This window comes from Dasypus novemcinctus, chromosome 15 (assembly GCF_030445035.2).
Source record: "Dasypus novemcinctus isolate mDasNov1 chromosome 15, mDasNov1.1.hap2, whole genome shotgun sequence".
NCBI classification, from domain to species: Eukaryota; Metazoa; Chordata; class Mammalia; order Cingulata; family Dasypodidae; genus Dasypus; species Dasypus novemcinctus.
Genome location: NC_080687.1, coordinates 33689273 through 33701662, shown reverse-complemented (window position 1 = coordinate 33701662; position 12390 = coordinate 33689273). Strand labels below are relative to the sequence as shown.

The window sequence follows — 12390 nt, the reverse complement described above, 5'->3', positions numbered from 1 at the left end:
TATAATATGTTGAATCCATTTTACTGAAGTAATTTTGATCTCATCAAATCTGAGAGTGATTCAGAAGAAAATGAATTCATCTGAGGAGAGATGACAGAAATTAGACTTTCTACTGAATTAGATACTGTATATTTTTGTCCTAAATTTTAATTATGAAAGCATTCCTCTAGGCCAATCTCCAGATATAAGTTATTTTCTTAATTACAAGATCTGATTAAGGCAATATAAAATTACACAAATTTTAGCTGTTAACTCTTGATGAACTATTTTGCAGAAGGAAAATGTAAAAATGATCACATTATGGTTGGCATTTATTTGAACAAGGATATTTATTTCACTACAACTAATCCGAGTCACAATATCCTGAATGAATGGACCAAGGCTATTGGTAAGATGTTCAAGGGAAGCTCCTTTATTCTCTTATGATTTTAAAATGTCATTGAACTTGAAATCCCAAATAATAACTTACATAAAACATTACAATTCAATGAACTCTGATACTTAAAGTCATGTGCAGCTCATTTCATGGATCAGATTGAATATCACAGGTCCATCTACAAACAGGTTTAGTTTTCCCCCAACAGTGCCTTCAAATAGTTCCATCTCCCTTCCTGACTTACTGGGAGATCCCAAAGATTTTTAGTCACTTTTACCCAAAAGATAAGTGTCAGTCTAAAAAAGTTCAGTCCATTTAAAATCTAACCTTTGATCACATAACAAGTACAGTGGCCCCATCCTCAGCAGCACAAGCCTGAGCCATGGGTCAAGGATAGGAATAAGTGTATCTGACACCCCTTGTTTCACATCTCCTCTACAGGCCACCATCTGATTCTTACAGGACTGGGGTAGGGTATAGTCAGACAAATGCAGTCAAAGTCTTGTGTTTCTTATGCTCCTGGCATCTGGCCACTGTGGCTGTTGTTACAGCAGCCATTAGTCTTTCATGTGGTACTTTTCTCTATTCCTTTGACACACTCCCGGCACGAGAGCATCCCACAGTCCCAGACCTGCTGTGAGTATACAGTATCTGGCCTGCACCGCTCCTGCTCCTGGAAAAACACCACAGGCCTCTTTTGATGAAGATTCCTGCTCCCTGGTAGACAGCCCTTCATTGCAGGTTTCCATCAAGATGGTTCCTCCTACCAGGTGACCCTAGAGAATAACTGCTTGGCTCTGAGGTAACACCAGATAACCCTGCTTTGCAAGATGGTAAAGAGCAGCTTGCCCACTGGTGCTTCTCTCCTTGCCTTGTCAATCTGTGACATAAAGTGGTCACTGGGAGTCCTCGTGAGTGGGGTGGAAAGCATCCTGTGATGGTTAGGTTCATGTGTCAACTTGGCCAGGTGATGGTGTCCAGTTGTTTGGTCAAGCAAGCACTGGCCTTCTTGCTACTGTGAGGACTTAAATCATCAGTAAGTTGATTGTATCTCTGACTGATTACATCTATAATCAACTACCTTCAAGAGTGAGAGACATCTTATCCAATCAATTGAAGGCATTAAAAGGAGAAGTGAATTTCCATCTCTACTTCTGCCAGCCAGCTTTTTCTGGGGAATTCATGGAAAACCTTCATCAGAGTTCCCAGCTTGCTGCCTGCCCTATGGAATCTTCACAGTTGTGTGAGGCAATTCTTATAAAAATCCCATAATATATTTACAGATATCTCTTGTTGGTTCTGTTTCCCTGGAGAACTCTGGCTAATACACTGCCCGCCCCCCCCCACCCCGGCCTTTTTCCATTGTGAAGGGAGGGGGGATGCATCAGCACTCTCTACTCCTATGAATTCAGTTACTTCCTGAATATATAGTTTTCTTTTTGTAATCTAAGGCCTAAATTTTCAGAGACCTTGACATCTGAGTCTCATAGGGCCCCAGAAGCCTAACCCTGCTCTTGCCAGATATATCCTCCTACCTACCTGTGGGAGGAGGGGCACCCGGCTTGCCTCAGTGACAAACAGTGCGGCAAGAGGTGACACCGCCTCTGCCCACTGGGCCTAGACAAGGTGACCACGCCTGACTAGGCCTTTGCTGCTAACGGCTAGCCGGCACCGCCCTCCCCCTTCCTATCTCCCGCCTAGCCCAGCTCTCACTTCCCCTCCCCCCTCCCTTAAACCTAATCTCTTAGTACGCTGTTTGCCTAGCAACAGCTTCAGCCTATCAGGAGTTAGCACATACTCTACTGGCCAATCACTAGCCCAATGCCAGAACATTGCCTTATATGGAAACAGCATTTGCCCTAGCCAATCAAAACCCGCCACACCACTCCCCAATCCTATAAATCTGCATCCCCCTCCGCAATAAACCAGACTTGTGCCATCAGCCTGTCTCCGCGACTCCTTCCTGAGTCGTGCGCCCTCCACGCCTTCGGAGCCCCCGAGGGAAGCCTCAGCGGCCGTACGAGGCTTTCTTCCCCACGCCAGGGACCCCTCTCGTCCCACAACGGGACCCTACTCGTCCCGCAACAGGAACCCCGCTCGTCCCATAACAGGGACCCCATTTTGTCCCTCACCTACCCAGTGTGAAAGGCTCCTACCCAGCTCATTCCTCTATCATCTGAACCAGTTGCACCTTATCTGGTCCTCACCATAATGGATTTTACTTCCCTGACAGCCTGCAAAACTATCCAAACAAGCCAATCACTTCCTTCTATGGGAACCACAGTTCACCGCATTCTCTTATTACTACAAAGTCTGCCTCCCACAGCCCCTGCCCGTTTACCCTATTCCCAAGTGCAATCCCCGTGTGGCCCTGTGTGGCGTGCTGTATACTCTTCTGGGGCGGTATGTTTGGTTGATGAACTTCTGTTTGGTTTCATCTGTCAGAGTTGGGTATCCTGTGTTCAGCCATCTCATACTACTTAAGGAGGGGGATCCCTCTTTCGGCAAAGGAGTGGATAGGCAGTGACCAAAACACTTTTTTATAAGCTGGAACTGGGTGATGGGTGTGGATAATCTTTTAAATTAAGTTCTTCTGGGATGGGTCTAATTGGTCTTTTTAAATGAGAAGATACTTCATTTCCTATTGTCCTCATCTTTGAGGTTTTAACCAAAATTCCAAAACAGCAAGGAAAAAAATCTCATTTAATGTCCTCTATACATTTTTTATGGTATAGTAATGAATTTTCATCTCACAAAAACAAACTTTTACGCTTCTTTAGACTACTTTTCCAGTTAGCACTGGGATGGGATATTCCCATGTGTTATATACCTCTCTACCCAAGCTCAAGGAACACAACCCCAAAATTAATTTTTTCCATAGTTCTTGGGTATTTTAAAAAATAAAAATTCAATATAAATTGCATCAAATTGTTTCTAAAAATGAATTTCATATCATGGAAATTCCATAGCAAGATAACATGAGTCCTAGTGTATATTTGGGTTAAATGTGATTCCCTTTAAAGGGCTTTGACAGTTAAGAGAGAATATCAATTGTGACAAAGCAGAGTAGTTGCTTTGTTCACTCATGTTTTCTAAAAGGCAATAATAAAATAAAGAAATACAGGTAAAAAGGGACAAATAATGTTGATAGAACACACAGTTCATCAATGAAGATTTAGAGATTCCATTCATGTTCATAGTAAAATGGGTAAGAAAGAAGCTATAGGCGACTCCATCTTTGATGCATATGCTTTGAAAAGCATTTGCAAGAAAAGTGAATTTTAAAGAGAGCATTAGATATCATGATCATGATCAATTATATTATTGATGATTTCCCTCTGTTTTTTCAAAAACGGAAATTCTTCAATGTAGATGGATTTTAAAATTGAACTAGCTCCATGATTTAAGATTCTCTACTACTGTTAGGAAGATCTCAGTTCCTTCCTTAAAGAAGTCTACGTTTTTATCAAGACTAGTTTGGTTTTAATTTGATAGAACCCCCTTTTTAGTCTTATTAATTTTAAAGGAATTTAAATACAGATACACACTTCTTTTACTAAAGGTTTTTAGTCTTATTAATTTTAAAGGTATTTAAATACAGATACATACTTCTTTTACTAAAGTTATTAATTTCAGAGAAGCAACATGGACCTCAATATGACACTTTCTCTCTGATTTACTTTGTTTTTGTAGACAGTTGTAATTCAATATTGTGCTTTGTATCACTCAAAATTATGTTAATCTACCTAAAAGAATTATTCTTAGTTGCATGCCATATTATACTGATTTAAAACCTTAAACTGATAAATAGAGCATCCTTCAGGGTATTTTTCCAATAATAATTGCTTACCAAACACGGGGCACCCAAAATCCAGGTTTTTTCTCTCCAGGTCTTAATTTTAAATTTAAGTTCTTGGACACACTTACATTAATTCTGAATATGCCATTACAGTCTTCCTAAAATAGGAAAAATAAAAGAGGGGACACCTGGTCAGAGAGTGAGCTCAGAAAAGATCTAAAAGACAGGAAATGCTTTTTACATAGACTATCAAAAGACTTTTAAATCACAACAACGATGTGGACAGCTCTGCCGCAAAAAGTAACAAGACTTTGGAGATGGGCAGATAGAAATTGATGCTGAAAACATCAGTGAGAAGAAGTTTTTGACTCGTTTTCTGCCCGTTTTTCCCCTCCTTTTATTATTTTTAAACCTTGGCTATGATTTTCATATTTTCAGCCTAAAACTGTTCTGCACAGGTGTATATGGTAAATGTTTTGATCACCAATTACATATTTCAACAGAGCTTCAAATTTTTCATCTGTTTAAAGCCATTTTCAACGCTAAAACATGCCTCTTCCTGGCTTCTTCATTTTTGTCAGTGGCACCAGAATCCTGCCAGCAATCCAACAGCGATAGCCCTGAGTTGCCTTGGGCGTTTCCTCTTCCTCGTGGTCCGTGACCCCAGTCTTATTTCTTATTTCCACTTGTTCTACCAATGCCAACATTACCTCTTTCAAGACTATCAACAACATTCTTTAAAAAAAAAACTTTTTACAAAAATAATAATGTATCTTTAACTTAACTTGCTTAACTTGGATAACAATTTTTTTTCTTTAAAGCAACCTACAATTACCCACCAACAAACACAATGGATTTTTGGCATGTATCTCCCCAGTCTTTTTTTTTTTCCTATGCATATACATGAGATCATAGAGTTTTTGCTATTCTACAGACTGCTTTTTCAGTTAAAAATATATTGCAATTACCTTTTAACAGTCATACATATTCATCTACTACATTATTTTAAATGACTGTGCTACAGTGTATCCATTGTAGCCCCATGATGTGTTGGGTCTAGTTTGTTCTTTGAAGCCCACCGGAGCCCACCTTGGATTGGGTAAGGCAGCCTCGTGTTCCGGTGGAAAGCCTGAGCTATGGGACCATGCTGCCTGGCCTTGAATCCTAGCTTCCCTGCTTGCTCGATGGGCGTCATTGAGCACGTTACTTAACCCCTCCATGCTTGTTTCCCTCCTCAGTAGAATGTGGGTAGCTAAGCCACAGCAGCGCTAAGGAGAGTGCTGCATACATTGTAAGCACTAATAAATGCCTGTGCTTCTGCCCACAAACTTCAAAGGCTTCTCATTTTTCATCAAAGGTATTTCAAACTCCAGTCTGGCATTTCAGGTTCTTGAAGATGTCTCCTTGACCTACATTTTTGGCCTTGTTTTTCAGTTCTTTTCTACATGGGAGGGAAGTGAACAGTTTACTCTCAGAGGTTGGGGTAGGTATTTTGTATATAAGGAAGTTAATTTTATCTTTATAATACCACCGTGTAAGAAGGAGACAGGCTCAGAGGGATTACTAAGCCAGACAAAGCTGTCACATCTACTACTAGGATTGAAGCAGGATTCTCAGGGAGGCCCAGACTCCAATCCCATGCTTTATTCTAAAGCCATTTCCTCCTTGTTTTCTTCCTTGTCTCTGTGCCAGTGACTCCTCCTTACATGTTTTCTATCTTTCTTCCTACTCCTTCCTCTGCTTGGACACCCCTTTTCTGTTCATCTTAAATCCTACCTCCTCAACTGAAATCAGATTACACATTATTTCTGCTTCTCTTGTCCTCTTTTAACTCCTGACTATATTTTACAGTTGCTTAAATATGAAATATACATTCTGATTGGACAGAAAATGTTGCAAAAGCAGGAGCAGTAACCTCTTTATTTTTTGTCTTCCCCATTTCCCCTGCCATGGTGCCCCGTACACGATCGGTATTTAACTACTCTTTGTCAAAAGGTTTTCTTAGAGTTTCTTTCCAGGGTTTGGTGACTAAGTTCTAAGATCCCTACCTCTATCTATTGTGACCTCAAGACCTGCGGCCAAACTGGAGTGAAGAGAGCAGGAGAAGGATGTGCTTAGTAAAATAACATCTCCTAACTGAAAAGCACAGCACCCACAACTCAAACTTGGTTGCTTTTAAAGGTGAGCTTTATGACCAAATGTTGGTAAGTCTAACTTTAGCTTTTCCCTGGGTGTGTCTCTTCCTTTAGAAAGATGGGCTGAAATTCTGCGGGGGACACATTCACATGGTGTTCTTGACCTTGGCTCCTTTATTGGGAATGGAAAAGAGTTTGTCCTGATGTAAAGACATAGACTGCTTCTCCCTAGGCAATTTTTTTCGATTACTCTGCTTGATGCTGATGCTCTCTACAAGGGCTAACTATCCTTGGGCCTTTCTTATGAACCTTCCACAGAGACCTCCCTGCCCTAGGAAAGAGGGCCATGATCATGATGTCTGTGTGTACGTCCATCCCACTGTGTGCTCCCTAACCCCCATACAAGTCATCCATCTTTAGCTTGGGCTGGGTATGAGTGGATAACATAAAATCACAAAGCTCTTAGGGTGTTATTAATATACTGAGTCACCCAAGGCTCCTAACAGGCTTCATCTTGAATTGCTGTTATTATCTTTCTGGTCTCTTTTCAGTGTGGATCTAAAATAACCCATCTTTTCTCATGGAAGCTTGTGGACTAATGCATTAGCTTTTATTACTTCCTTCTTTAGCTAATTTGGTACACAGTGACCTTCATGTCATGTTCCTTGTTATGTCTTCTCAGGGTTATTGAAGTTCCTGGAACCTCTGGGAAAGGAAGTTGAAGGAAGCAGCAAACTATGTGATGATTTGTGAAATAATAGAAGGTCTACCCAAACTAACAATGTTCCCAGTTTGCCACTTCCTGAAATATTCATTAATAATAGAATTGATAATGTATTTTTGACAGGATAAAGATGCTATATAATCTGTATTTTATAAATAATGGGGAATTAATACATTTTGTATTTAGAAGCCTGGGAATTCCTACATAGCCATATTTGCTGGAAATATGCAATATTGTGGATCAGCTCTACTAGAACTTTTAGAATTACACATTTTAATTGTTCCAAGGCATTATTTTACCTGAGTGGAAAAGAAAGTTTTTTAGCTAGTTTATACAGAAGCAGAGCTTGGTTTATTTCATTAATCTATTTGTAATATAAGGCAGAACCCTAAGGGAATGGGATTTGACTGTGTGACAGAAAACGGCTAATTATTAACTGAACTGTGTCCCTCTTCCCTTTGCCCCCAGAGCATCCCAACAAATGACCAGTCCTGGCCTCCCTTCCAATACAGTGAGGCCATGCCCTATCCAGTGGAATGTGGGAAGAAGTGCTATGTGCCCTTCTAGGCTTGCCCTGTTGTCCTTTCCGATAGGAGTGGTTCTTTATCTTAATCTGGTGACTAAATGGAGAAGACTTTGAGGACATAGACAAAGTTGGAATCCCTTGGTGGCCAGTGCAGGATAGTTTTCCCACCTACCCAAGGTGTAACATCTAAATTTTATTATATATTATGTTAAGCCTCCGGAATATTTGGGTTGTTGTAGCAGCTAGCCTCCTCCTGCTAATAATGACTGAAGAAAAAAAGATACTTAGAAAAGCAGCAGCAAAAGGGTTTAAACTTGGGCCTTTGCTGGAGCCCTTGTTAGTTGTCATAACGGGGAAGATTCGGGGCAGCTAAGAACAAATGTGGTTTCCTAATACGGAGAATGCTGAAAGCAGAGAAATAATAATAACTAAAAAACTGGGAAAGGAAGTGTGAAAGATAAACTTTGACTCTTGTATATTTTGCATGAGATTGTTCATTGATAGGAGTCTTGTGTGACAACAGAGTCAAGATTAAGCTAGGGAAGACGTATAGGGAAAGCTTCTGAGGCTCTCAGTTATAAACCCCTGGAATCTTGAGTGACTGTGCTGAAGATTTTTCTAAAAGACAGAGAGGAGCATCTTACCCTTTTAATAATGTTGGGATCATTGCACTTTGCCAATTTTCCAGCAAAAAGCTGAACTCCAAAGCTTGCAAAAACAAGCATTAACGTCAGCAAAAGAATGGAGACCTGAAATAAATTGATGGAACATTAAATCTCTTGGTAAAAACTCAGCATCAAGTTCAGGTTGTACAGTGATGTGGGCAGGAACTTTTTTAGATCACATTGTAGGACAGACATGGTCTTTTTATGCTATCTTTAAACTTCTCCACTATAGGTCATTCAATTAGCCTTACTGGAATGTAAAAACAAGATATTTAGCAACAGGTTTTGAATTTTTAAAACAAAAACTTATGCCTTTCATGTAAGAAAACAGGCTAAGATATTTTAGATATGACTTGGACTTTTCTGATTTTATAGCCAACACTTTGCTGTATTTCATCTAATGGAACAAAAGAAAAATGTAAAAATACATTTTCCCCATTTTTTCAAAATGAATTGAGATCTCTACTAGCAGAGCTTAAATTAGAAGTAGCACTGCTCTGCTTTCTTATGAGTATGAGCGTGCCCAGGAAAATGTGCTGTGCCCAGGGGTGGTGGAATAAGTGTACTGAAAAGAAAATCTGTTAATTTACTCAGGCTCCCTCTGCTGGCTGACTGGTTGGTCTCAGCAGAGCAAAGTGGCAAAGGGTAAAATACTAAAGAAAGCATTAAACTGTACTGGTTAAATATATACCTTGAATATACTAAAATCATACAGAAATATCATCAGGAGAAAGGCACAAATAGACTCTATTCTAAAATCTATTGGTAGTCAAAACAGTTACGTATTGTAGCTGTCATGTGATATTCCTTTTTACTTCAGTTCCAGCTCTATGAAAAGGCTCTGTTTTATGGCGTTAGCTCAAAGAAAATACGGAATTTTAAACAAAACTTAAAAAGAAAATTAGCAACCTAATATTTACATTACAACCTGCTTTTAAGAGAACTTAGAATCAACTCAACTACAGCCATGCTCTTACCATAGGTGTTTCTGGAGAGCAAGATATAAAACAAGCTTATGTAAATTAATTCACGTTTTTCATTCACAAGGAGAACTCATTAATAATAAAAAGAATCTTTGATCACTCCTTTGTAAGGCAAAGATCCTCCTGTAATAGACTGTGAGCAACAAATCTCTTATTCTTCTTTTAATCTGTAGTCCTTTTTCTAGAAGACCCTAAAAAGAATATTTTCCCCCTCAATTACATTGGTAAGAATTATAGCATATTGGGCTTACTTAAAATAGGGTATACCTGTATCTTACATTTTTAAGTAGTTTTATGTTAACCCTCCAAAGATCTAGGGTGAAATTTTATGCTGTGTGCTTTAGGAGACACGCAGAATGAGATTATATGCCCCAATGCATGAATTTTTAATCACATTTGTGAGGTAGAAGGTGCTAAATATTCTTAACCTTAATTTCTAGAAGAGGAAACTAAAACCCAGAGGAGAAATTAGGGTCAAGAGTTAGGAATTAAAGAACTGGCATATATGATCTCTTTGGATTCTGTTTTCATTGCTTTCCAGAGTGCTTCTCTTAGTTTACCAACTGTTCATTGCATTAAATATGCAGGTAAGCCAGAACCCATGGGTGAAGGTTTTGAATGTGTGTTGGGTCTTGCAGGTCCCTTTAAAGCCCTTGACTTACCTACGAGCAAGATTCGCTTTATCCCTTCAATAACTACATTACAAATTAGGGCCGTGGTGAACTGGAAACAAAGGGTAACTGTAAGCATACCAAAAAAATTTCCTTGAAGCCGCTGAAAAGTTCTCGAACAACTTTCCTCATCTGGGGCACCAGTTTGAATATCCGCAGTGGTCTCAGGCACCGAAGAACCATTAGGAGCTGAGCCCCAGATTCAGCAGGCACGTTTTGAGGCATCCAACAAAGGAATATCAAGCTCACCTTGAAGGAAAAAAAATAATCCCTGGAATTTATAAAATTTACCTTCGACTGTTACATTTTCTAGGAACCAACTGGACACCGCTTTTCACTGAGCAGAGATTTGCATGCTATACTTCCCAGTTACATATGTAGTCTCTTAACTTTAAACAGTGAACCCAATTTGGAGCTTTCTGAGGTCACAAAGGAAAGTGGCAAGATATATGCAAGGAATGAAAATGGGATTGCCCACGCAATGTCTGTGTGTCCATCAGGACCTTCTGCTCTTTTCCCTTACTACATTGGAGGCTGAGCTGATGTCAATAGGATTGAAGTTCCTTTTAGCAAGAATACTATACTTCTGCTTTGACCTGATACTTATTATTTTATTAGTGGCCTGCAACATACTACATTTTAATTACCACAATTTTCTTTTTTTTGCATATGAAAAGACAGATTTTATGCCTTTTTGGCATAAAAAAAGAAACTTCTTTGAGTCCCTTCCAATGATTTCCCAATTTAGGTTGACTTAATGGTTGAATGGTCACCTGCTTTAGCCAGGTACTTTGTTCATTAGAATCGGGAGAGAGGTCCAACCACACTCACTTTAGTTCTGCTTTTAACAACATGGGCTTGCCAATCAATTATATGATATAGACATTTTTGTTTTTTTTTAGAATTGTTGGATGCAAACTAGATTCACCATCTTAGGATGTATATCCCATTCATACATGAAATTATGGTTTATGTACTACCCAAAGATATTTGCAATGCTATTTATTTACATTTACATGTGTATTTCTTTTTTGCATAAATGGACTACTTTTCTTAATAATTCAATTATGATATTTAACCTTCCGTGACTCAAATGTCTCACTCTTGTACCAAACCAAATCTATCTCCTTGAAATGGACATTTACAAAATCACTATATTTTACATGTATGAAATAACTAAAGACTTACAAGATATATAAATATGTCCATTACACCACCAAAGTCCCTGATGACAGCAGTTGGAGTGAAAAATAAGCCATCTGCCATAATCTTCAGATTAAGCTCAATGCTCATGAAGATCACGAACACATACTCAGCAATCTGAAAATGGGCAAAAGTCATTTGATCGTCGTGAATGGAAAAACTGCAGGTCAGTGTTTGCCCTCTTGGCTATGAGCTGAGATTTAGCAGCAGTACCTGCAAGGTAGGCGCGTGCATGACTCTTCGAAAGGGTGATTCAAACATCATGGAAATGCAGGAGCAGATGGTCACAATGATCATGACCCAGTCCAGGTAAGTAACCAATCCTAGCAAATCACTGCCAAAGACCAAACCAAGTAAGAAACACAAATGCTCCAAGAAAGGCTGCTAAAAGTTAATGATGATAGGGCTCTATTAACATAAGTCGTACTTTTTATAAGTCCCCAACCATCTGTTTCATCGCACTGTGTAGCAAGAACATAAGAGAGTTTTTATAAAGTGTAAAATAGTATCTGAAAACTTCAAATGTGTATGGAAAACTGAGTTTGTAATGCTTACTAAAGTTGATGGTACTTTGTATTTTTCACAGCTCCTGTGACAGGATCTGTTTTAGATCTGTAAGATAGAACAAACATAAAATTTTGCAACATAGTAAACAGTTATAACATGGTAGCCTAGTATTTACAAACATCACATATTCCTGAATTCTCCCTTATGTCCTCTATAAAAAAATCCATTATGAAATATTTTAACTGGATGTGTCTTGGAAGATGGAGAACATTAGATGACAGAAAAGTCAGAGTTTGCAGTTGATGATTATAAAAGTAAAGTGACATATTCCTCAAAATATTTGATTTTAAAATTTGTGACTTTGTTCATTAATTTCTGTCATGGATGTTACAAAATTAAATTTTGACTTCCTTTTACAACACTTATCTAAAATCTTCACCTTAATAGCTCAAGGATATTCCTCGTAATCATTTAATTAAACATTCCATATTCTTTATCCTGTATTAAACTGCAGTCTTGTGGAATAATTTCTGTAGAGTTTCTGAGGCTGGGGATCCATAACTTTTACTTTAAAAAAGCCTGTGGCCAGTCTCCAGTGAAGCCTCCTTTGCATCTTTGTGAGGGTACTCTAGTGACAACAGTCTTTGTCAGTTGTATTCACCATAAGCTATATTGCCTTCAAAGGGAGAATTACACCACACTAGAAGTGGAGAATTAGCAACTATATGTTAGCACAAAGGCAGCCAACAGGATAAGTTCCCAAAGCCAAACCCACTTTGGGAACCTATCAAATCAACTTTC

General features: G+C 38.9%; 1 protein-coding gene across 9 annotated transcripts in view; it reads right to left on the bottom strand.

The window, feature by feature from the left end:
- Positions 1-12390, bottom strand: part of NALCN (sodium leak channel, non-selective) — a 359283-nt gene that overhangs the window by 50481 nt on the left and 296412 nt on the right. For all 9 annotated transcript variants that reach the window (XM_004458403.4, XM_071208219.1, XM_071208218.1 and 6 more), the window contains 6 exons: positions 11638-11694; positions 11296-11416; positions 11068-11199; positions 9961-10128; positions 8205-8309; positions 4227-4333 (listed from right to left, as the gene is read on the bottom strand). In XM_004458403.4, the coding sequence (XP_004458460.1) occupies positions 4227-4333; positions 8205-8309; positions 9961-10128; positions 11068-11199; positions 11296-11416; positions 11638-11694 (690 nt within the window). The remainder of the gene's footprint in view (positions 1-4226; positions 4334-8204; positions 8310-9960; positions 10129-11067; positions 11200-11295; positions 11417-11637; positions 11695-12390) is intronic.